This window comes from Falco peregrinus, chromosome 4, assembly GCF_023634155.1.
Source record: "Falco peregrinus isolate bFalPer1 chromosome 4, bFalPer1.pri, whole genome shotgun sequence".
Taxonomy (NCBI): Eukaryota; Metazoa; Chordata; class Aves; order Falconiformes; family Falconidae; genus Falco; species Falco peregrinus.
The window spans coordinates 29,685,099-29,712,161 of record NC_073724.1 but is presented as its reverse complement, the minus strand read 5'-3'; the positions used below and the strand labels follow the sequence as shown (position 1 = coordinate 29,712,161).

The window sequence follows — 27,063 nt, the reverse complement described above, 5'->3', positions numbered from 1 at the left end:
TTAAATTGTTCTTGTCTCAACCCTCGAGTTTTACATCCCTCCGGGTTAGGGGGAGTGAGCAAGCAGCTGCGTGGGGCTTGGTTGCCAGCTGGGGTTAAACCATGACAGGCTGTTAGAAGAAAACACATCATTCTTTCAAGAAGACATGTCTAAACAAGAGGAAAAAGGTGGATACGTGGGTTTTGGCTTGGTTTTTTTTTCATTTAGATTCACTTTCAGAAAGGAACAAAAAGTACTTGTGAGGAGTAACTTACTAAAGGCCCAAAAGGAAGTATCCTTTTCAGGTACATCATACACACTTGCCTGTCTGCCAGGGAGATGAAGCCCTAGCAGCTGGGCTGAAGGGCTCAGAATGCAGCTGATGAAGTAAGTCCTCAGACAAGAGTCAAGTACAGCTCAAATGTGTATGTGCACGTGCACATGTTAATAGTTAGCACTTAATAAAAAAGGGCAAAATCCCCCCAACTATCAACTGTAATGTATAACCACATTTATCTCCATCAAAAGCTTGCAAATCTGACAGTTTTCTATATGAAATTTGGTGACTAGGGAGATCCAAGAAACTACCAACGGCAGATTTGACTTCTGTATCATTGCGCACTATAGGAAAGGACAGAAATAATAGATGCCAATATAGGGGCAGAAGCAGCACCTTTTGCAGAGACAAGTCTCAGTCAGGCATAGGGAATACTCTGAAGGAGCAAACAAGTACAGCAAGGACAGCAACTGAGACCAGGCAATGTACTTGGATTTCCAAAATACTTGACACAGCTCTAGAAGAGGCTCAGGGGTAAGACCTGAACTGCTCAGCTTCTATAAAACTGGCAACTTCAAAACAAATGAACAACTTTAAAGAAATACTGTCTTCAAAGAGTCACAGAGCACAATAGTGTATTTTTGTAAAACAATTCTACATGCTACCCAGGAAAAAGGATACACAAAGGAAAGCTGAGCTCGAGACCAGCTCTCCTCAGTTAGGTAAGCTGCCAAATGTCAGGTAATATGCCAGAAGAGGCAAATAAAACGCTCAACTGGGAGGGAACTGTACATTAGTAACAGATGACCCCACATTGTATGACAGAACAGGGAGTGCTGATGAAGTTATTAGACAACCTGGTTTTTAACCTAAACCCCCATATTTTTCAAACTGCACCCAACTTAAACACAGTAGGTAAATTTTTGGAGACAAGGCACAAGCCAAATTCAAAGCAGGCAGCCACACGTTCAGCCAAAGCTCCTGCCCTCCACCTTGTGAGGCTCCCAACAAGCCCACCGCTGGGCAAGTGTGGCAGGTACAGCGCTTTACTTACCGTACGCTGCCTGTGCGGCTTGTACTGGCCACCACCAACCAGTATGATGCAAGTCGTCAACATGACCCTGTAACAGCGCCCTCCTTCGGGCATAATACGCTAGAACTCAAATTTCACACATCTTTTCAATTTCACTCTTGACTTTCAAACAAATACGAGTTCAGTAGATCCGGTTAGAAGACATGAATATGATGTTAAAGAAAAACTCAGAGTCCAATATATTAAGCATACTTATTTACTTAATCTATACAGAATCGAGTAGATAAAATTTCAGATTCACATTAGTGAAAAATCTCTACAAAATGTTTTTGAAAAGCAAAACAAAGACTGCCTGTTCATTTTATCATTTATCCTCATGAAAGCAGACATGGGTTGTAAAAATAAAGCAGTGTGTTTAGCACAAACTAGATTTCTGCATCACTTTTTTTCACAGTTATTTCCATCTACAGTCCAAAGAGGTAGATTTTCTGCAACACCTGAGAATTGAACTGTAACGTAACCAGGTGTAATGAAAGGAAGGACGAAACATTAGAGATACACCCCTAACTTACTTGTGTACGTATACACATGTTTGGGTCTTGAATCACATATAAATTTAGCTTTTTGCAGCTTAATCATGGTGAAACTGCCAATCAGGCCCCAGAGTTTTGACAATTAGATATACTTACGTCAGGCTACGTCAGTTTACAGCCCAGGTTAAACAGTTCTGGTAGCAGGAGAAAGGCATTAATACAAGTTCACTTAAAAACCCTACTGGAGCCAATTTGGCTGCAGACTGGCAGTGCAATAGCCTGCTGTATGGCAGATCAGTTAGTGCTCAGCTTATCCCTTATGCGAATTTGTTGGTTGGTTTTTTGTTTTGTTTGTTGTTTTTTTTTTAAACGCTCTTTAAGCAATGCATGAAACTGTATTGACTGGTTTCAGGAAGCAAAGTATAGCTCATCGTGGCCAGGTAAGTTGACAGGACATGGGTACGTTAAGGGTAGGAAAGAGAAAAGGTATCCCCCACTTCAAAAGCCTTCCACTTGGGACATTCTGCTTCATTTACACATTAAGTCAGTAACAAATATATTTGTATTGCTGTTCTATACATCTGTCATGTCTCTAAAAAGCCCTTTAAAATATTCTCGCAGCAGGGTCCAAAAATTCACTCTCACCTCCATATAGAACAAGCACTATACAAAGAACTGTTAAAGATACAAATGTCCAAATAATAAATCGTAAAAATAGAAAACTGCATGTCCTACCTTGCCAAGGGTATGATGCATCAGATACAAAGTTTTTCACTTTTCCTCAGGAAAATTACTTAATGCTTAGTGTTAGCTGAAAACCAGTTCTTGCAACAACTATTTTTTGAACAGACTGATTCTATAAAGCAAGTAATTTGAAAAGCAAGTCTGAAATACTTCTTTCCAGAGTTTTTTATGCCACATGGTTAGCAGGATTAATTAATTAATAAGCTCTGGGTCTAACTTGACTGACTGGTCATTGCTACCTTCTTTTCATTCCTGCATTGTGCTTGGACCACAAATACAAAACCCACACAAATCTATGACGACGGCCAGCTTCCCATTTGCTCCACCATTTAAGAAATGTCAGTTTGGCACAGTTCCTCTTAGTGGTATGAGCTAAAACACATTTATTAGGCCTTGTATAACCTTTCTCTCTTTCAGAGACAGCTACATTATTTCCATGTACATTACTACAGGAAAAGGATCAGGAGCTCAGCGCAGCCTGAACATTCAAGTAATTTAGCCACTAAACTGTCAAGGGCAGTGAGGGTGGGAAGCTCATTGAGAGATGTGCTCGACTCAGAAATCCCCTCCCAAGTAAGTGCAAAGAACTTTTAAGTACCAGAAAAAGCTACACATGTTCATATTCCTTAAAATGACAGCAACCAAAACTAGAAAGTAAATACATGGGAACTAAAGTTTAAGGGTAGCTTGTATTTATTTCACACATTGCCTTGCCAAGAATAAACGTTGGTCCTAGTTTCTTTCAGGAAAAGAAGTCAAAATGTGGATATCAAATTTTCTAGGAAAAGACTATATGGTTTAAGGTTAAGAGCTTTGCTTGTGGTATGTTAGCGTAAGAATTTGAAGTACCATCTTTACCAGACAGCCTAACTGGGAAGGCACTCCACCAACTGGTACAGCTTTGAGGTTGAGTGTGCAAGGAATTCCATGTTGTACTTCGGGAAAAGTATTTGTATCTACAGGTTCAATTAGTTATAACCAGTACATGCTTAACTAACACTTAAATACATTGCATACAAGGCTATTAGAGAAAGCCTATATGCCACAGACTCATGTCTTCCATACCTCCAGCAGTAAAATGTCTGTTTCCAGCCCTTCTGATAATCCAGGGATTCACCGAGACAGGAATGGTTTTCTCTTGTCAGGGTAACCACGTGATGGACACACTGCAGCTAAGAGGGAAGAACATGACCAACACCTGTGCAATAGGCTACACAACTGCAAAACTCCACTCTAACATTGCTGTACATTTTCTCACGCATTTATATTTAACATGTTCACAGGTAGGGCAAATAGTCCAAACTAACCTTTAAAACACAACCCTGAGAAGTCTGAAAAAAGTTGTACACCCTGTTTCACCAGCTGCAAATTAATGTATTTCAAAGCTGCTTTTTCATACCACAAAGTACATAAACCCCTTTAAACATACCTCTTAACTATATTCTGGATCTGTACTTTTTCTTTCATATGTATGAAAACATTAACTAGAGGGGAAAACTGACATCTTTTACTGGCCATACATAGACACCCTTATGTAGATAAATTTACTGGGAAAATTGGTAATCTTCAGTATACTGAGTGGCAAATCAACCAAACCAGAATGCTGTTCTTTAAACCAAAAGAGTGACCCGCTGTCACTATTTTCCCCGGCACAATGTCGTATCTGTACACAGTCTTCCATGACAGTGATTTGTGTTGTGGGGAGGAAACGCACATGCATCCTTTTATGGAAAAATATTTTCTTTTAAAAAATGAGGCAGATGTGCAACACAGTTGTGGAAAATTTATAGTTTAAGCTATTTAAAGCTGCTATGCAGCTTCCTGTACCACATAAGTCCAGTAGTTCTAAGAAAATACAGATATGGTAGAAAAAGTAAGAAAATTTTCACCACAAAACCAAATAGTTACCACCAACAGAGAAAGTTATACACAAAATATATCTCTCAATACAGTGTTTACACTTCATTTTAGTCTACAGATTCAGTGCCAGGAACAGGACTTGTTGAGACAGTCTTTTCACCGCTATCTGCCACACACGATTCCACATCAGGTTGGATTCCTGGTTCCGTGTCAGTGGGAGTTCCCAGCTCCTCATGGGAATTGAGTGTACAGGACTCCAACACCTGCACAGCTAGATCCACATCTGCTTCTCTGAGAGAAACCTGCTCCTTAAGGACTTCCACCTTCTCATTCAGCTCGTTTCTTTCTGTCTGAAGAGCCCTGCATAGCTTCTCCAGACGCTCCAGTTTTATTTGAAAGCCCTTGTATTCTTTATCTCTTACTGTTTTCTGAAGGACAAAAGAAAATAAAAGCTCTGTGATCCAACTAATATTTTTTCTTAAATTGAAAGAATCATCACTATTTAATCCTGCATATTAAATCTTAATTGATCCAGTAGGTCAAATGCCAGTTGCACTAAAGCAAATTTCCTCAGAACATTTGACCACAACACTTCAGCTGGTTTGTTGAAGCTGCAGTGGCAACAGAGACCTTTAGAAACAAGCAATGAAAGCTATATAACTATGTTATGCTAATTCTGCGTGAGGGCTGAGTGTCAGCAAGGATGCTGACATGAAGTCCCACAAAGCAGTCAATTACATCCAAATAATGGCAACTACTAGGGACAGAAGGGCAGAGGAGTGGGAAATCTGCAATCCCACAGCAGAATCCAGGTCAGAAGGTGCCATACCCATGGCTGTCCTAACCAACTCCTTGAAAGAACAGCAAAAGACAAGCAGTGCTATAGCAAAACCGTGCTAGGTCATATAGGTTCAACAAGGTCACACCTAATACACTTGAACTAGACCTTAGACAGCGTAGGCAGAACCGTGTGCCTATGGCCTGTATGAAAAATGGTTTAGCTCCTCTCTTGCGGGACTGCAGCGCAGTAAGGGCACCTCACGACCTCAAAAGCTGCATCAGTGCAGGAAGTAACTGATCCCTCACACATGAGTTATTGCCTTCATGTCAGTCTCATATACTCACGATAGATTTCTATTGCAGCACTGATTCAATTTTGCTCAGCATATTAAAATACAGTCATTGCATTCAGCTTGTATGATTTCATACACGTTATCCCACCAATTAAACGGTAAGCAAAGAAAGATGAGGCTGAATTTGCTTTCGTGTCATGCGTTTAGATTTATATAGTAGCTTTTTATTTTCCCTATCCAAGGAGAACAGAAAACATAAGACAGAAAATCCAAGAAGAGGCTACTGTGTATTATTTTCAGTTCTCTAAAACTGAAAAATTCTATGAAGTTCTCCAGGACACAGACTCTAGTTTAGCCATACTGCTGCTTAAAAGATAATTACCTCTTCAGCCATTTGCAGAAGAGCCTTGTTGTTGTTTTCCCATTTTGTACGCCACACTATAGTTTCCTTTTCCAGTTTCTTAATCTTCTTCGTCATCTACAAAAGATAAATTAAAGAGATAATTTGGTGGCTTGTGTTGCAATGTGGGTAGGTTTACACGAGTGATTTGATGACTTAGTGTTACCTTCCAAGTCCAGTTTGAACAAATTATTTCATGGAAGAGTCCTTCTAGCACAAAATCAACCCCACAAACACAAATTCTGCATCCAAAGAAAACAAGACTGATTCTTAAATAACTAGCAGCCTTCAAGTAAATCAATAAAAAGCTCAAGTTTGAAAACATAAGCAGAACCAAAAAGACTGAGAAGCACTGTATGCCTTTGATAAGACACTGAAATTAGGATTTAGATACTATGCAACTATGTCAAAAAACAGAAAAAATTGTTTCTCTTCCATAATATGACAAATTCTTATGCCGTATCTCATGATCCAAATCAAATGTCAAAATACTCCCATGTATTTTCACAAGCCAACCACTGTTATCGAATCTAAAATGAATCCTGCTAGCAGCATACATTTTTATATTTTACTTTCTACGAAACCAAGTAATCCTGTAAGTACCTTCTCCATTTCTTGTCTGAAGGTTGTAAAGAGTTCATTACTTTTTGCCATGGTGGTCTGGAATTCTTCAAACTTGTCCATGTAAAGAGAAAGCTGTTGGAAAAGAGGTGGGAACATTAATCTGAACAGCTATATACAAATACAAAAATATTACGGTACAAGGCAAAATTAAAATAGTGGAGGATTAACTTCATTTTTTTATACTATCCTACAATTCCCATTTAAGAAGCATGCAGAACTTGTCTGAAAACATGCTTTCAAATTACATATAAAGGGCAGTTCTGTGTTTATAGAACAGCAATATATTCTGAAGTTAAAAGGATACAATGTTTAATAAAATGTTGGAAGACACCACAGTTCATCACCATCTCAGTTTTGCTTCCCCACTGAAAAAAAAAAAAATTATCCGTGGACATATACAGGAAATTCAGCACACTGTTAATGAAATTAAGTGTAGAGAAGACCTACCTTTTCACCTTAACCAGCCAAAGCGAACAACCAAGGCTGGGACAAAATACACGATTGACTCCAGAAACGAAAATACACATTCACAACCTATGAAGTCTACCCCATGAGCAAAAATCATGGAAAGTGAATATTGACAAGGAATTAATTTCATAGTAAAAAGCATTACATTTTAACAAATGAAGAGCATTAACACTCGATGACAGAAAATTATCTTGCCCTGCATCACAAGGTCAATCATCAAGAAGGTGCTCCAAAATATGTTAACTAACATAGTTTTTTAAAAATGTTATTGTTCTTATTTTAATAACTTCCACTATCAGTGTGTGATACATGACTATTTACTAGCAACTTCTTACTCCAACTGAAAAGTACTCAGTTCTTTCAATTTCTACATTGGGGGTTGCAGGACAATACAATTCAGGAATATTGTATTTCGCACTAGCAGTAGAGGAAATTTCATAACAGGAATTAGCCCAGCTTGTCAACAGCACATCGTGACTCTTTGCCATTATTGTGACTGAACTTTCTAACTCATCTTATTCTACAAAAAAATCTGTCAGCCCCAGGAAACCACAAACTATACACATTGTTATTATTAAAAAGCATAACAAAAAGGCAGTGGGATTTTAAATAAAGGTAACCAATTTGAAAAAAATTATAGAAGACTAAGCGCAGCAAAAAAATATCTGGGAAAATCTGGATATTAATGAATTCAAGTCCAATAAAGATCTGAGTGCATGATTACATTTAACTACACATATAGATACACTTTAAATACAACTGTTGGAAAAGCCTGGAAAAGAATTAGGTACAATGAATGTGAAAAAAGGCACGAAACAGAGCTTGCAAGAAGACTTAATACAAAACTTCACAAAACTGAAGCAATAAGATGTACACAATAGAAGGAATAGCTACTGCTTCTCAGATGCTATGATTTTATAGCTGAACCTACCATTTCCCTTTGCCTTATGTGCTGAGCTCACAAGTGGCCAATGACTGCAGGTGATCCAGAACCACAGCGCAAAAACTGGAGACCATCTCTCCACTCTCAGAAAGGATTTTGCTGTAGCATTTACAGCAAGAAAACAATTTGAATATAGCAGCTTGTTGTGGACAGACATGCTCAGGTTACTAAATCTGAATAACCACATGGATAAACGTGGAGAATTGGGAGCAAGCAGCGTCACAACAGGAAGAGATTGAAATAGTAGAACAAATTCTAAAACCTGCCTAGGTAAAAATCCCCACCCAACTCTTCATAGTCACAAAGGCCTCTCTGGTCCTGAACAGCTATAACCCCCACCCCCCGATACAAATACCTTTTGAAGAGAGAACAACAGTTTCAGAGAAGCCAAGGAATAGTGAAGTAGCCACAACAAATAGATTCTTAAGCTTTCACATATCCTAGTCTTTGTAATACTAACACTATCAAAAGAATACTAACTCCAGCAATTCAACGTTTAGCACCTTCCAGTAACAGTACTCTCCAGATGTATTACAGCGAGTACAAAACATCAAGTCTTTATGATTTATGTCACATTTCCCTACTGGAAATTACATTTAAGACAGTTTAAAATATATGAAGTACTTTTCACAAGTAGCGTATTGCATCTGATGAATGATAACATGTAGATTCTTTGTATGTTGCATTAGATTCACTACAATCACAAATCTCTTTGCGTTCCCTTTTCAGAACAACTGTTATCGAAGACCACTCCATTAAAACAAAGATACCTGCTGCTTCAGCTGAGCTTCCTGTTGCTTCATCTGTTCGCATTTGTGTCTGGACTCAGTAGCTTCTTTTAGCAGCTAAAAAACAATGCAAAAAAACACAGTTAAGAAAGCACTCCTAAGAATGGCTTATCTTGATCTATGACAAAAATGAACACACACTAACATCACCCAAGGGCCATTCAACCATGATTTTTCACACAGGATTTTTATTACTATACGTTCACATATACAGTCTAAAGCACGTGCCAACATGCAGAAATTTCTATTGAGACATTTCTCTAACTGGTAGCATGACACGAGCAAATGGTTCTATTTCTGTAACAAGTTTGAACTGCTAAATGTTTAAGTAGATCATTAATGAACCATATGTAATTTGTAACTGTTTTGCAACCTAATTTATTTTGCGCCTCCCATCTCTCCAATCACTAATATTACCTTTACAGAGTAGTTCAAATCAATTTTGCTTCAACTTGACACAATTTTGTAGGTTCACTTTGAAGATATTCTCATTAGCCTATGACTCCAAAATCACATTTTAAAAATACGGAACAATTGAATACTAGATGATCATTTTGAGATTGTACAGGACAAACAAGTCTCTTCCCTAGGAGTTACAGATACATAAGGAGCATAAAAACAAAAACAAAAAACCACCTCACTCAAGTATTCTTTTTTCTAAATGAAAGCAGGCTTCTTAGAAGACTGTAACTAAATTGCTGATTATCAACATACAAATAAAATATCAGGCATAGTTTTGGGGTCAGGCAGTTCAAAAGAGCACATGCTTTATTCTGCATTTGTTATTTCTTACAGCATAAAACCAGAAGTTAAAACTCCTGACCGCAAGAAAGTACCTTTGATGTTTCAGCTCAAGACATTACCCAGTCTAAGAAAAATCTAAATGATATCCAGCAGATTTGCTGAAAAAATGCAAACAGTACATTAGTTGCCCGTAAATACAGACATCGATACTGTAGGCATCATACATACACAAAACTTAAAATCTCAGCCTCACTGTGGATATTGATTCTAACTTTCAGAAACCAGTCCCCTCAATTTGTTGCATTTGCTTTAAATCATGAAAAACGTGGTTTGTCGTTTTGGTGTTTGGTTGGTTTGTGGGGTTTTTTGGTTTGTTTTTTTTTTTTTTACTTTCTCTTAACATACATAGAATTCACTTACAAACTCCCTTTCTCGCTGATGTTTTTCCTCTGCTTCTTTAATAAGTTGGGTAGTTTGCTGAAGTTTGGCATCCACAAGTTGCTGCTGCAGTTCCTTATGTTTAAACACTTTATCAATATGCTAAAAGGAAGAAAATCATATTAGTCAAATATAAAGAGACCAGTGGTTAATTAAGGTAAGTGTACATGTATGGGGAGATGCATATTGTTTAGAAGTTTCATGCAAAAGAAAAAGTGGCAAGACTGTTTTACATGCATTTTTTTTCTCCCTTTATCCCCATACATTGTAACTACACTTTTTTTTGTCTTTCACAGAAGCCGGATGCATATTTTATTAAATCAGTACAATACCGTCAGTCACTTCACACCAGACATTTATTTCAAAAATCCTCTAACAAGTAGTCTACATCCTTTCTTGGCTGGTGTTTTTTACCTCTAATCCTTATTGTGCTTGTTACTTCTAAAAGCTCTAGCCCTCATAATTTAAAAAGTTCAAAATGAGCAAAGTTTGCAATACTAGTTTAACTGATGAAATTCCACAGATTGTTGAATTTTGCAGTCTTACTTCCATCTGTGAGGCAGCACAAGGCAGCTTCCTACCTTTTCTCCTCCTCAAATTATCTCATGGAAGATACAGATACTCCATGATTCAAGAAGTAGGGAACTAGTCTACAGAGTGTTTTCTGGTTGATCCAGATTTGAAAAAAATCCCTACAAAACAAAAAACCTACCAAACCCAAACACAACAACAACAAAACCCCAACAGCTGAGAAACTATATTCCAGACCTGTGTCAACTAAGAACTAGAAAACTAATCTTAGCTGTAGAACTTGAAGCTCAGTTCTCTCTCTGACAAGGAGAATTGGCTGTTTTCCACTACAGTAGCTTAGACTGGCTAGCTCATGTACTGGTGCCAAGTGAAGCTGGTTCAGTTAGCCCTGTAACACATGACACCAGTCCAAATATATTCTTGAAGCATGATAGTAAGCTTTGATTTATGCCAGCAGAGCAGCTACATGAACAAAGGAGCCTCCTAAACACCCCCAACCTTAAAGAACCAAAACAATTAAGACAGACTACCTTGTGTATCCCCCCCCTCCCACTGTAATGTGAAATTATAATCTAGAAGAACTTCAAATATGAATTATACCATCAAACCAGCATCAACTTCAATGTCTGATCCGGCTGCTCACACCTTGCCCAGCTGAGTTCTGAATGCCTCCAATACAGAGATTTCACAATTTCTGGACAACTTATTTCTATTCAGCTGCTTTCACTAGGAAAGATTTTTTCAATGCCTCTTGCATTTAGATATGCAAAACTAGACAGGAAAGGCAGATAGTGAGCCAAACAGCTACTTGATTTTTCACAGTAGTGAGATAAAAAGAAAAATTTTTAAGTATGTTGGCTGTAAAATTTTAGGGATTTTTCTCCCCCTTAAATAATTATCTGATCCTTACAGTCAAGGAACAAATAGAATTCCATTAGAAGCATAATGCAAGCACCTCTTCTCGCAATGCATACTGCTCAATGAGTTTCTTCAGTTTTTCCCCCAGTTCAATATTTTCCTGACGGAGCTTGGCATTATGTATATCATGCTGTTCCAGTTGAGACTGAATTTCATTCAGTGTAATCTGGAAGTGTGCAGTTGCTTCTTTCCGTCTTTCTTCTTCTTCACGAGCTTGCTGCATGTTTTCTTCCTTTTATGAGAGAATATTAATGTATTCAAGCCAAACCATGCACTTTTTTATATTTTTGAGTCAGAAACAATGGTAATAATTCACTTCTGTACAGTTTGAAGTTCTAAAGTGCTAGAGCTAATATAAGTCAGAATCATAATATGCTATGCTGACTACCCATATGAAGTGCACGGAACAAAGAATCCAGAAATTTCAGTCCTTTTAGAGAATCTTGTCCTTACCACTACCAACATTACTCAAGGCTGGTATTGTAAGATGCTACATGAATACTTTGTATTTGCAAGCGTAAGAATTACCCAGATGTTAAAAACAGCATTGATACTATAATGAGATTTCCTACAGTGATCATAGATAAGAATCTCTTGGCTCTCTTCCATTTCACTCCCATCCATTATATTCCAACAGTGTTAAGCCTTTTTTGATACCCTGCCATTTCATGCTGCTGTTATTTCATTTGTGCTATTTTTTCCAGCAGTCATCAGTATTGCTCCCTGAAACAAATATGGCAAGATCACAGACTGCAAGTAATATGAAGCAGTCTGAGCAGCAAAAAAAAAAAAAAAAAAATCAGCAAGTTGAACCAACCCCATATTCTTTACCTTAAAATCAGGTGCACTTACACCACATACCACTCACATTCTGCAGGTACAGGCATGGGCAAAGCGGTAAGTAATTTTATCAGTCTTTATTTTAAGCAGTTATCAAGAAGTAAAATTTCCACCACCACTTGTACTGTAATTTATGTAAATAAACTAACCTTCAAAGTCTTGTTATGACGCTGAAGCTCCCGACAGAGAGATTCCAGCTTGCTACGTGCCAGAATGGCCTTGCTATGCTCACTCTGTAAGTGGACTTTCTCCTTCACAACTTGTGCTTGCTTCTTCTGCAGTATCTTCATTTGCTTTTGAACATTCCGGCTCTCCTCCAACTAACATTAGAGAGTGTATTTTATTAAATAAACATACGTGAAGGTATTTTCATGCATCTAAAAGAGCAGACTGAACAAACTTTTAAACACTTCAGATGAAAGTAAGAAAGTCAATTTCATTAAGCCCCCCCCCAAGTTCATCATAAAAAGAAACTCTCACCATCCTACAGACAATTGTAAATGTGTAAGGACAGAATGTGAAAATATACAAATTCCAACTTTAAAAAATCATTTGTCTTTGAGGAACAGGGACCATGGACCTGTTGACCCCAGGCTATCAGCTTGCAATCAGCTACAGGGGTAGGACTAGTCCTGGGAAAGGAGGATGCAGCAGAAACAATCAAAAGCCAGCTGAGACTGGCTTTTCAACAAGTCACAACTTCTTCCACTCTTATGTGTAAGGTACATGCAGCTGTTTATCCAACAGGTCTTGGTTTTACTATCAAGAAGAAAAACCCACAGGACTGTGTACAGAGTTCTTTCTTCCAGCAGGAGCTCCTACCAAGCAGTAATTAATACAAGTTTGTAAAATGCGAAGATATTTCAGAAAGGAACAGATACAACTAGCAGCCCTGACAAATCCAGTCAAATACTATTAAAGCTGTACAGCCCAGACTTTGACGATTTAAGAGATCTGTAGTCTCAACCATTTGAAGCAAAATTTTTGTTCTATTTCCTTTAGGCTGTTTAGATGGTAGATAACAGCATTAAACTTTGTATACAGTGCTGACTTCAAAATCTACTCTGAATACACAGTGAATAGAAGTTTCTTGCATTCATATCTAGTTAGCATTAAGTTCCCTTACACATGATTTTTGGGCTCCCTGAGAAACCATAATATTTAGAGTTTGTTCTATTGTAAAGAAGATAACAATGTTAAGCTTAACACTGCTCCTTATTAGATAGTGCCTCAGCCTCAGGACACCACAGAAAAAGGTGGCTGGCAGTGAGGAACATCACCGTGACAGAAGACTACAATGTTGGTTTTCTGAAAGAGCTCAAAATAATTCTGAAGCACAGAAGAAAGAATAAAGGACCTCCATGACAACAGTAAATTTAATCTAAACAGTGTATTTAACCTAGTTTAGAGAAAAGGAACGTTAAGGGAATATTCTGATATCCAAACACAAAAAGCCCTTTTCTTGGGTGGCCAGAAAAAACACTTCAATTGGCTGTGCTGTTTGCATACCTATGAAACTTCAGGCCTTTAAAAGTATGCCAGCATGAGACACATCACCAAGGATGCAAACCTTCCTGCATCACAAATCGATCTCCTGATAGATTCCAAATTAGGAGGAAAAAAAAAAATTGTGGAAGATCTTTTGCCAGGAGAAAGGCATTCCTACCTTTATTGTACAGTCCTTTTCATGAGACACCACTGAAAAACCTGACAGTGAGCTTTAAAGATGATGAATCTTTAAAAAAAGAAAAAAAGCATTGTAGATGCACTGTCATAAACAGTTCAAACCTCTGCTGGCATTAAAGCTGACACCTATGCCAGTGGTTCACCACCACTACCATGAAGAAAAGAATGCATCTGAAAAGGAACACAACCAGATCCAACCTAAACTTTTTAAGGGGAATAAAGTATTTGTAAAACTCATTCAGTTAAAATCAGAGCTACTGTTACACCTGGATGAGCTCCCACCCAACTTTCCAGCAGTTCTGAGTATCATGGCGAAAGCAACTGGTTTTCTAGGATGGTGACCAACAATGAACTGTGAATGCTTACATCACCTACAGGCTATGGGTCCTCTCCTGGGAGGGGAAAAAACATAACGTGAACGTATCTCTCCCGATTGCCAAGCTTCTTGAAGCAAAATACATCGATCTGGTCTAGCTGTTCCCTAATTGTTTTGAGATCTTTCCTTCAACAAGAAAACTCAAAGTGAAGATGGTGCAGACTGTCTTCTTTCTGCACAAGTGAGGAATTCATGCCAACCTAACTCCTTGTGCAGGCCACCATCCCCACTGTGATCTGACATGGGAGCTGTTTGGTCAAACAGAAAAGGCACCACATGCACAAGCAATTGCTCATAAGAACTAACTCATTTACTGCATTTTTCTCTCACAATATCAAAGCTTATTTTCACTTGGGTTTCCCACCCTTGAGTTGCACTATGGAAGTATTAATTGTTTCTCATTTAAATGAAAGTGACTTCTTAGAGAAGCTGCTGGTTTTGAAGGAGATTCTCTCATGGGAGCAAGCAAGGAAAACAAAGCAAAAACATAACAGAGACCTCCAAGGAGGACTCAGGATTTCCTAAAGAGAACTAAACTAAGTCTGTTCTTAAAGTAATTAGTATGGCCTCCGAGTATAACAACTACCTGCTAGCTCATCTTCAAAGCTCTGGAGACAATAACAATCTCAAAGGAAAAAAAAAATTTCAGAAGAGTTATGCCATGTTGTGCAGCCATTTTTCAGAAACATTTTCATATATAATACACTTGACATCTACAGACGGAAAATCTTACGCTTTTGTCAAGCTATTCAGTCACCTCTTCAGTTTTGCATTCACTTTATAACTACAAATATGGTGGTAAAACATATACACACAGCTATTTCCATTCTTGTCTGTATCTGCCTCAAGATGAACAAGTCATTCATCTCCAGGAACACTCTCAGAAGTGAACTTATGAGACTTCCCTCTCCACCCTGATTTTGCAATGAATTTCTTTAGAGAATAAGTTATCATTTCTCCAGCTTGGGGTGGGAATGCACTTTATGATCAATTACTGCTAACATTTTGGGGGTTTTGTTACTGAAGAAACACATACTTTTCTTTCCATACCATGACCAGAAAGCAAAATTAAACCAAGATCTTTCCAACTTCCCCTACCAATTTATGTATAACAACTTTTCTCTTTCCAAATCTCTGTATCACAGTATGTTCCTTCCCCCTATCCTCAAAAGTATAAACTATAAAATGCTAGCACAAGAGCATTATCAACAGACAAAAACTAAGAAAATAGTTACTCCCAAAAGAAACTCTTAGCTTTTCTGTTAATCCTAGTGTTAGGCTTCAACACCAAGTTATCATAACCTATTTTTTCTTTGGATTTAGGCAGTCATGTAGAAGTGAAATGAGTACATCAAAGTTTGGTTGCAGCAATACTCATAATAAGCCAATAAGCCTGACTGTTTTGGGTTGGTTTTTCTTTTCTTTTTTTTTTTTTTTTCTCTCCTACCAACACTGTGAAATATTCAAAATCATTAACTTTCCTGTATTAAAAGTTCTTGCATTCCACAGTTAATATTAATTACATGAATAACTCCTGCTATCTTAGGAAATACTTACCAGATCAGCGTATTTCTTGCACAAAGCTGCCAGTTTTTCCTCTGGAGTAGAAAGTGTGTTCAAGGCTTGCATTAATAATAGCACTTCTTTTCCTATGATGTGGATGAAAGACAACCATATTGAGGGGAAAAAAAAACCATACCAGAAAAATCTGCCTGTCTTTAGGAGTAAAATATAGATCCATGAGAAATTAGTGTGAGTTAAATTGTTCTCTGGTTTGATAGCTGCATAATCCTAACGGATGACAAATGGGAAGTAATCACAGTAAGAATAAATGTCTTGCCTATGTGCTATTACACAACTTGAACAGCAGAAGTTACTTTAATCTTAAAGCCACAAAAATACTTTTGTTTTATAATTTATAATAGCACAGCTAAAAAGAAATCTGAAAGTGACATTTAAAAGGTTAAGTTTTGCTAATAAAGGATATTCACACAGGTGTTTTTAATAAGCCTTTGGAGTTTAAATATGAACAGTGCTTTGGTAGCATTGAACACCACAATCCCAAAATTAAAAGTTAATCCAACAACTGGAAAGTTAAAGAGCTGATTAGTAATTGCTATACTATTATTATTGTTAAGGTTCCTGTAAAAAAAGCATTACCAGCTGAAGGATTCTTACATATGCATTAAGAACTGTCTTTTCCTAAGCAGAAGTGCACATTTTCTCAGAGTATCCTGTTAAAGACGACAAGTTTTGGCTACAGAGTAAACTTGAAACAGAGCAAATTGCACAGCTATTTTACAAAAATATTACAGCCATTTACAAACCAAAATGCTGAAAAGAACATACCCAAAGTTTTCTCTTTGTGTTTTTCAGTCTCTGGATCTTGTTGCCCATCAGGTGGATCAGTACGCACTTCTTCTCTCCCAGGAGTCTCCTCACAAGACTCTCGAGAGCAGCACGTGGACCCTGGGTGCTTTCTGTTCGTTGTGATATACTCAGCTTCTTCCAGTGTGCCCATGCTTTCCAGGCTGTAACAGCTGGACTGCGCATGCTGCAACGCTGTATCAGACAATTCACTGCACTTGCTGTTCACCAGCTGATCCCGGTTATTCGTTCCCATATCCTGAGACCATGCTTCTTCCATCGCACCACCAGCCAACTTCAGAAGGAAAAGTAGTTAAGTAAAAGTAAATAGTCAAGCAACTATATTCAAAAGGAAAGCTTCCACTTTTCTTTTGCATGGACTAACAAGAGTAAAATTCCACCATTATTCCAGTTGATATTCACTGTTGACAGGTATGTAAATAACTATACACAGAATAGCCTAAAGAGTCATGAAGAAAGCAGCACACAACAGCCCAAAATATCAGTTACTCTAATATGAAACAACTTTGATACCTTGTCATTGCAAAAAAGTTTATACTTTAAAAATTAAAAGCTCACATGGAAACTACTCTCCAGCTCCAAAAGTAACTGGTTATTGTCTCAGCTGTTAAAGCATACAATCTTAAATGAAAACACTTCCCCCTCATAGATCTCAGAAATCAACCCCAAGTATACTAAATCTAAAAACTCAGCAGCAGTTTGACTAGCTTTATGTACTGTTATTTGAAAAATAAGGTTCAGAAATCAAGACAGGAGGACACCATTATTAAAACTGACTGTATTACGTATCTGTTTCAGAAAACTGGTATCTTCCAGTTTTCAAGTCAGTCAAAAGACATACTGCAAGAAATGGGGGGAAGTCTACTCCCTTCTAAAGGGAAGTTTAAAGAAATCCACAGAAATCCATCGTGTCCATAACATACATAGGATGAGAGTTTAAACTACTTCAATCAGAATATCAAGTAAGGTTGTTGGCTCATGACTGGAGAAAATCTGCTGCTATAAACAAGAATGATCAACAGGACCAGGAGTATATCTGTTTTTGAAAAAGTTAAATTTCCTATCTATGAAATCAAAAAAAGTGAGTATTAACTGGCTTCAGATTTAGAGTCCTACTACCTACGATTTTTAACAATACATTATTGCTGCTCAATTACACAGAACTTTCTCAACAGATTTCTTAAACCCCAAGACATTTAATGATTTAACCAAAAAGTTACACATCGCCAGTTGTTTTAACACCACAGCAGTATGTCAGTTTTGGAGCAGAACACCTGATGATACCACCCTACAGCTTATTAAGCAGCTACCAGACTCCTCTCTCAATCACCAGAACAACATTTTCAATTTCTAGAAACATTTAAGGCTGATGAGAACTTCAAGGGTGTTTTGCTGGATGTTTTTTTTGTTTTGTTACACTATGGAGGCTGGGAATCAGGACAATACTTGGAGGCGATTTGGTATTTTTCTACTGTCCATTTGCAATCCTGCTGTACAACCTGTACTTTTAACTACGAGTTAAAAAGTATGATAAGCAGAGCTGAACTCACTTTACTGCCCAAGTGTTTGTTCTCATTGTTTTATTTTCAGTGAACTGCAAGTAAATTTTCTTAGATTTAGGATATAAAATATAGAAACTATAAAAAGCGGGCTTGTTTATATGCAGAATTATACTGTTTAAGCACAAATTAATTTCAGATTATCTTACATTTTAGTATTAAAAATGTGCTAAGGAGTTTGCACTGGGTTTTATACTCTGCACTGATGGACCATTTTCCTTTTCAAAAGGAATTAGCCAACATCAAAGAAACCTAGCCAATACTAATAATATACGTGAGATATTTCAACTCCCTATCCGTTCAGGATGCTTGGAAGAGTTATTTAAAAAACATTCAGCAAATATGTATTAATATTGTCAAAAACATGTAACAGCTTAGTAGTTATCTATACTTAGAGCAAGTCCCTTGCTTTACACCTCATCTCAAGGCAGATTCATTTTTGAGAAGACAAAATTCATACAATACCTGTCATGAAGGACAGTAAGCTTTTGAACTGCACGTAATATGTATAGACATTAAGGAGTGACTTTGACTTATCAAGGAAGACTCACTTTGCACTACTCTTTACAAGTGTGGAAAAGATGCACACTATTTATGGACAAGTATAAACGCACTGCCATTTTATCACTCTTCTATCACATCCGGCAACATGCACAATAAATGCCTGCAAAGGTAATGCAGCAATAGAATTGCTGTAAGAAACAACCAACCCCAATATTTAATAGTTGACTTTACAGACTGTAAAAAGCATATTTTTTTCTTAGATTGTCTTAAAACTGTGGGGCTTCCATTAGGATGGGAAAGGTTTACCCCTCTGAGTTTAGGGTCAGCTAACAAACAAAATGCTTCTTAGAAAAAGAAGAGATGTGTAAGCAGCAGAGCTAACTTAACCCTTTTCTAGGTACCAATGATGGAAAACAAGACACAGATCTTCTCTAAAAACCACGATTCATACAGAAACTGATGATACTGTGTCACGTTACATCGACAAGACAGGAAAGATCAGAAGTATCTGAACACATACCAGAGTAGAACTGCACTATCAACACAACAGCTGAAACCTGCAGTTTTTCCATCGCGTAGAATGTGAAGTTCTGATTAAGATAATATGCCTAAGAAGCCTGGCAAAAGGTAGGAAAAGTCTGCTCAGAAAGTCCAAGTTTCTGGTTTGGCATGGTATTTCCAGACCTTTTGAAATCCATAAACAGACTCCCAAATTTTCCTTTTGAAAGCAGAGCACAAAATTGCCAGGAACTCCAACAAGCAGCTGAGAAGGCCTGACTGGCTGTGGTTACACACTGAAGAGCAGCACTGCCCAAACAGCTCTCCTGCTAGCGTTTCATTCTGCTTTTTCATGCCCACCTTTGTTGCACTAGCAGCAACATTTCATGCAACTTGTTCTAACACAATTTATAGCCAGATCAGTACCTCAATCCAGTTCACTGCACAACAGGCAATCCTGCCAAGCAGAAGTGCTAGCATGATGGTTGGAAAGAAGCCAAAGCACGAGAGTCACTAAAAAAAAAATAAAAATCTAATCCCAGCCAGAGCATAAGGAACTAAAAAAATACCTTATCCTCAACCACAGGTCTATAGTTAACACTGAGATACTGGAACACCACCAGCAAGACAACATTCATGACAAGCACTGCTTCAAATTCAGACAATCCAGAAATTTACAATGGTTGTCATGTGAGAAAATTCTGCCATTTTGGGGGGGGGAAAGAACAGCTAGTGGCAGAGTCATACATGTGACTGACCAGTAAGTAGAGGTGGGCATTTCACAACTAACAAGCAACCACAGTAACCTAAACACCTGTCAATTCAGAGTTGGCAATTAGCATGCATATTCCAAAGCATCTGGAAGTTTCACAGAGTGAATACCACCACCTCATTAATTCAGCAGAGGCTTTTGTAAAAGTCATATTAGGTGTCAGTCCAATTCTTTACTGACAATAATGATTTCTCAACTGAGTATTCTCTATCCTTTGTCAAAAAACCCCCAATTTCAGACTCATTCTCTTAAGTCTTAACAGAGAAGGTAGAAATAACCTACCAGAGAATACTGAATTGAGGAAAAAGGTTTGGGTACAAGTGTCCTGTACATCTCAAATATATTTGAAGGTAACAGCAATGGTGAAAAACACGCAGAACTTGTCAACCTTCTTTTGTTTTCCAGTGAACACGGAACAAATCCAAGCTTACTGACAAGCAAGCATGCTCCCCACCAAACCAAAGCTCAGCACAGCAGTAGACAGTTATTGTAATAATACCCAATTTTCTTTGCTTAAATAGAATTAAAAAAAAAAAAATGGTGACCACAGGCCAAAGAATACCGTATTTAAATAAGTGGTTCTTAGTGTTCTAAGCAGCTAGAACAACCTGGTAACATACAAACAATAAGCAAAAAAATCTAGTTAAGTTCTGTCAAGTTAGTCTGTTATGTTCTAGCAAAACCGACAGTAGTGGCACAACATACTAAAAGCCTAATGTATTTAGCCTAGATTAAAATTAAACCCAAACACTTTCTAAACAGAGATGTCTGCTATTGCCTGACAGGGGCCACAAACACTAATAGCTAGGTGACTTCCTGATTATGACTAACACAATTTTCTACATTAGCTGTCATTTGAGATATTAAAAACACAACCAAACGTCTAAACAGCCTTCTTACACTCCGTGTTATTCTTAAAACACTTCAGCTACAGATAGTTTCAGATTTGATCTGTATCAAGCTTCAAGTTGGAGTATAGCAATCATAAATATCACACTGAGAATGTTATGTACTAAATCATATTAGTATCACTGAAACTGCCCCCTGCCTCCCCCTTACTAAGACAACAGTCAGAACCCCAGCTATTACCTCTATCTTTTCAAATCCGTGCTCATCAGACTAGTGAACTTCTCCGTTTAACATTCCAGCCAGAACACAGCACTTCCAACAGCACATTGTATAATAGCGCTGATTCAGTACTGACTGAGTAAAAACAAAACCACCCCACCAAAAAGACCTTCTACTGCAATCACCGCTACCTTTTCTAGCTGCTACCATGCTCTCTCAGCTTCCAGCTAGTTTCAAACCTCCAGCTTCTAACCAGCTTTAATGATGAACGGCTTATTATTGGATGGACCAGAATTAGACTGCTACATACCTAGAAAGATTTTCAGTGAGAGACAAAGACAGTATACTGCATATGTTGCACGGATAATGTGCGACTTCCTAAGATCACAAAATTACTACTCAAAACTCTACCATTAAAAAATGTAATACTTGCCACCTACCTAGCTGTGAAACTGGCTATTACAAGATGCTGACATTTCTGAATAAGCATATAATCTGCAAGCTACTCAAGACAGAGTACAGGCCAAACAATTTGAGGATGCCTGCTGGAAAACTGCAGGTAACATCGGTTCTGCTCAACCCAAAGTTTTCATTCAGTCTTCTGCTCTGTTCTCTCAACTTGTACCTTGATCAAAAATGGTGCACACCAGGAAAACTCTTATTTCATACCTAAAAGAGCACTGGACATGTATCCCATTTACAAAACTGGCTATGATGACAAGAGCCAGAGCCAACTTTACTTCAAACAGTATGCCAGTATGCTTCAGTAACGTGCTGCACATAAGGACAAAACACATACCTAGGCAGAACTTATTCTACCGTGTCAAAATGTATTGTGAACACTTTTTTGTTCCAGTACCTATGAAAGTCTGTAACATGCAGCGCTACCTAAAATATACCGCACTTAACATTGATACCATGTGTACTGAAGTACCTGTATTTTACACTCTTGTGCATACACATATTCAATCTTTCCCTAAAACACCCGAGAACACCTCTCTGTACCTCTTATTAAAAGAAATCGTAACTAGTAGCTACACCAACATACTTTTTCTGCTATATGTTAGCAAATTACCCTAAAAAAAGGCACTGTCATTAATCTATCAAAACACCTACTACATTTCCCGCAGTAGCAAGCTGGCCTATACTGTGAAAAGACTTACAACCTTAGTCTTCGGAATTGCTAATACTTTCAAAAAATATCCTGGAAGCCTTAAAACAAACACACGTACAGAAAACAGATTTTCACAACTGTAAGATAACCTAAATATATGAGCAAATACATAATCATTTGCTCAGCATCAGGCTCCAGAAAACACCATTTGAATGACATCATTCAGATGACTACCATTTTCAAACTTACTGCACGTGCAACTGGACATAAAAGCCTTATCCCGACCAATCACATTAAAAAAATACTATGGCAAAAGGTATGTCATAAATGTTTATGGTTTGTAACAAATTTTAGGCTTCCTGCAACCCACAATTTGTTTTTACCAGCTAACACTGGAAAACATCCTTTGAAAATGTGTATAATGTACCCTTCCTCAGTGCAGATACTCAAAACTTCATCTAACATAATTGTATTGTGCAGAAAAATCAGTCATTCTCAGTAGTAATTTTATTCATGACTTCTCCATAAAAACTAACATTCTGGGATGGCACAAAAATTGGGTTTGAATTTCATAGCAGGTGTACCTTCATCCACTGGCCTAGACACAGTAATGCAGGTGCTTGTGACCACAAGGCTAGCTTATTAAGGTTATTTCTCCATGCAATACTTCTCTATACTGTGCTCACTGACCTGAATGATCACACAGTCTAATTATACCTTTCTGAAAACCTCATGGCCTCTGAGGTGGCTTCCCCACTGAACTAAGATCTTAGCTGTGAGAACGGACAGTCATTCAAACAAACATTTCACCCTGTTCTGTCATTACACTAAAAATTGTGTTCTATGCATTCATTTATCTACTTTCAAAATACTGGACTGAGGCACCTAGAGTATTGCTGCTCATTAGTTTCAAAGCATTGCAAATCAGAAGTCCCAACACAGCAGGACAATTAAGACAGATCTACTTCAGAAATTTGTATTTTCTCTTTATAAAAGTCAATACAGAGTCTACATAGAATTCCACTATTAATACTGCTGACCTTACATTCAAGATGTGGTCTTTTAATAGTGGTTCAGACACTTACATTCTCACATGACCCCTCTTATGGTCCTTACTTTTTTCTGTTACCCTTTCCCCGTGTCTCTCTCTTTCAGTGGCCTCACAACACAAGACATTCCTGCTTTTTAAAATCCTTTCTTTTTTTTATATGTTGTGTTTGAGGTAAATAAAAAAAAAAACTAAGAGGTTGGGTTTTTATAATTTTTCTTCTCTGTGCTCTGAGAAAAAATTATAAGCATCTCTTCCCTGCTTTAGTTTAAGGCATTAAAAACACTTCCTGTGATTCTAGCAAAAATTTCACTGGAGGAACCCAAAGCTTAAATGGAAACTTTCAGTGCACTTACATGCAGGGCAAAGTGCTGCACATTTCAGCAGTCCTTTTTAAATTCAACCATCTGAGACAGGTGCTAATTAAGAAAACATTTAATATAGCGTGAATCACTTCCGCCAATGAAGTTTCACTTCCTCTTTACTATAAAGCTAATAGTCTTCTAGTCATCCACTGTACATTTCTGGAAAAAGCAGGGTAGACAAGTTCTGAATTCCCAATGCAAACAGGTCACACGAAACCTAAAAATAAAGAAGCTCCTGTGTGTGAAGGCAGGGGGAGGGAAAACTGCAAAACTGCTGAAGGATTTTTAATTCACAAAAGAAGTTCAAAGTAAAATTTTCCTGATACTCCCTGCCTCATTTCACTTTTTAAAAAAAATTAAATTCCATTTGACTGTGGGTATATGAAATAATATGGAGATAGTGGTTTTTCAGGGGGGGTTCAGTTTTGGGAGTGTGTGCGGGTTCAGGATTGTTTTATTGTTTTTTACCCACACCATCATCTGCCTTTATAGCAGACACTGAAGTTACTTACAGGCCACTTCCTAACAAAAAACTTCAGAAAACACGCAGCAGAAGAGATTTTTTTTTTTTCATTGAGGGAAACTAGCTCCATAGCTTCAAAAAATCTCTCTCCAACACTCAAGCTAAACAACGACCATCACAAAGTTACTTTTTCTGGAATGATTTTACCCTATGTACCACAGGAAAAAGTTATCACCAAAAAGCCACTTGAATTTATGTAAGGTGACAGGATGAGATACCAAAGCAGCCCACGAGCTCCCCACGGCAGCTCTGTCACACACAGCACCGTGCAGGTGACAATACATACTGTAGCTGAATTAACGGCACGCTTGAAGTCTCTGCTGCTCGGTGCCCAAGTACACACGGTTCGGCCTTTTCCTACACGGCCACGCGGCCCGAGATTATTGTAAAGTCACCGAGGCCACCGGTGGCTGCGGCATCGCTTCGGCAGAGGAAGGGAAAGGAGAGGGCAGGCCACCTGCACCGACCCCGCGGGGCACGGCCGCGCTCCCGCCGCCCCCGCCGCCCAAGGGCGCCGGGCCCCCCGCCGGGGTGGGGACGGGGACAGGCACGGCCCCCGCGGAGGCGCCAGGGCCCCGGACCGCGCGGCGGGCGCTCGCCCCTCGCCACGTGCCACCGCCCCCAGCGGCCCGCCGCGCGCGCGAGGCACGGCCCGCCCCTCGGCGGGAGGGGGGGAGGGGGGGGGGAGCCACCAGCCCCCACGAGGCGGGTACCGCTCCCGGGGGCGACGCCGGGAGCCTCCCGACACGCACTCGCGGCTGCAGCGACGGGTCCGGTGCCGCGGGGAGCGGAGCGGAGCCCGGCCCGCCCCGCGCAGGCTGCCGAAAGCGACGGGGAGGCGGCGGGGGCAGCGCTCGCCCCGGCCCCGAGCGCCCGGGCCGGCCGGCCGGCCGCGGGGCGCGGAGGCCGCATGGGGACGGGGGAGGCGGGGAACGAGGCGCCGCACGCCGGCAGGGCGGGGAAGGGGAGCGCCCTGCCCCCGGGCCCGACCGTGCGCCGCCTCACCTCCGGGCTGCCGCTCGGTGCCGCCGCCTCGCCGTTCTGGCTCTGGCGCCGGCTGCGTCCCGCCGCGCCGCCGCTGCTGCCTCCGCCGCGCGCTGCCTCCGCTCCGCGCGTCGCCATGATGTGACGGCAGCATCCAAACAAGCTGCCGAACCGAGGGACACCGGAAGCGCTCCCCGCGGGCACGCCCCTTCTCCCGACGACAGCCAATCGCCGCGCGGCTCTCCGTCCCACGTGGGCGATGCGCGCCCCCCCCCCCCCCCCCGCCGCTCCCCCGGGCACCACCGGGGCGGGCGGGCCGGCGGAGGCAGTGGCGGGCACCCCGGCGGGCGGCGGACTGCGCTTCCCGGCGTGCTCCGCGCGGAGACGCACTGCCCGGCCGCGCCATGCGCTGCGCGGAGCCCCCGCGCCCCGGCTGCAGCAGGGCATGCCGGGAGCGGCAGTCCTGGCTGTCGCGGCGTGCCGGGAGCTGCAGTCCCGGCGGCGCGGGCCGCGGCCTGGGGCGCGGCGGCACAGGGCGGTACTGACGGCCGGGCAGCGAGGGAGGCTTCGGCCCCTGCCTGCCTCCAGCTTTAGGCCTTCCTTGTTGCGATTATGGCGTTTGTCACGGCTGCGAAGACGCGGCCGGCCCAGCGGCGGCCCCGCCCGCCCCCCCGGCGGCTGCTGTGGGCGGTGGGGCTGCAGCTCTTGAGGGAAAAGTGGGGCGTCTGTCGGGAAACGGAGTTGCGCAAGGCAGGTTTTGCCTGGAGTCGCAGTGCTGCAGGTGTAGCCGAGGCCAGGGCTGCAGTCAGAGCACCTCCGGAGGCCGTGTAAGCCCTTGTCAAGGCGGCAACGTGTGGCAGCCCTCACCTGGGCCGAGGCCACCTGCTCGGCATGTGGCTCCTGCTAGTGGGAAGGTTGCTGTGGGTTTAAGGATTGCTTCTGTGGGGAAAAAAGGATGACAGCACCTGCCAGAGGAAAGAATGAAGCTGCTGAGATGCACCCGCAGTCCTCTGAACCCACATCGGATTTGCGTGCACGTGTGGGTCTTGGTCTTCTGGTGAACTGCTCTAGAATAACTTAAAACCGATGCAGGCAAATATCCTGGAAATACATACATTCCTCCTTTCCAGAGGCATAAACTTAACCTCTTCATAATACGAGTGGAACCTTTACAGTCTTTTATAGAGTTACTGAATAAACCTAATCACTCTAGGCCTCCACTTAGTATCTCAGAGTAGGTGGACTGGATGTTTGTGTTGAATAAAGTAGTTTCTGTGAGGCAGTACTTGCCTAAATGATTTTGTCCTTACATCCAAAACTGTACTGACAGAACTATTCAACTGCTGATTTCAAGATGAAAAATAATTTTACATTTTTCAGTCTTCAGATGGAGTTTTTCTCCCCCAAAAATAACACTTGTTCTTTTACAAACTCATATAATACTGGTATAATTCTTGGGAAAAGAAAAAGAGCCTCTCCTTTACTCCAGCAGAATTTTGGTGCTTTAGGATTTTTCCCACGCATCGTTTCTGTTTGAGAGTAGCAAGAGACCCATGCAAATATGCTCTGGTTGATTCCCAGGATGTCTAGTGCAATCCTTACATAGGGCTTTAAGATTACTTTTCATTTCCCCCAAGCATTATTTGAAAGTATGTATATGGCAGAAAACAAGTTATTCTTGCACCCTCCTTTCCCTCCCTCAGAGAGGCACTTTTTGTAGTAGAAGGAAAATTAATTACAGACATGAGCTACTTTCAGAGAGGATGGAGTAAAGAACCACAGAGTTCTTGCTAGCTGTAGGCCTTTACTGTAAGAAAATTAATTGCAAGGCCTATTCTGGTGAATTTGGGTGCCAGAGAGGTTAGCACATATATTACAGCAGAAGCCGGCTTGAGGACATTCTGTCGAGGGGGACAAAGATTTCTTCAAAAACTACCAGATCTTAGAGAATATATTTCCAGCAGTAATTCTTTGCACTCCTGAAC

General features: G+C 40.2%; 1 protein-coding gene across 1 annotated transcript; it reads right to left on the bottom strand.

Annotated features, from left to right (window-relative positions):
* Positions 1-1,529: 1,529 nt before the first annotated feature.
* On the bottom strand, positions 1,530-25,268 carry TXLNG (taxilin gamma). The gene is made up of 10 exons (XM_055802010.1): positions 25,100-25,268; positions 16,605-16,917; positions 15,813-15,904; positions 12,343-12,513; positions 11,391-11,585; positions 9,887-10,006; positions 8,705-8,779; positions 6,503-6,595; positions 5,882-5,977; positions 1,530-4,854 (listed from the first exon to the last, which is right to left on the bottom strand). The coding sequence occupies exons 1-10, from the start codon at positions 25,214-25,216 to the stop codon at positions 4,534-4,536; spliced, it is 1,593 nt and encodes a 530-aa protein (XP_055657985.1). The 5' UTR covers positions 25,217-25,268; the 3' UTR covers positions 1,530-4,533.
* Between the last annotated feature and the right edge of the window lie 1,795 nt (positions 25,269-27,063).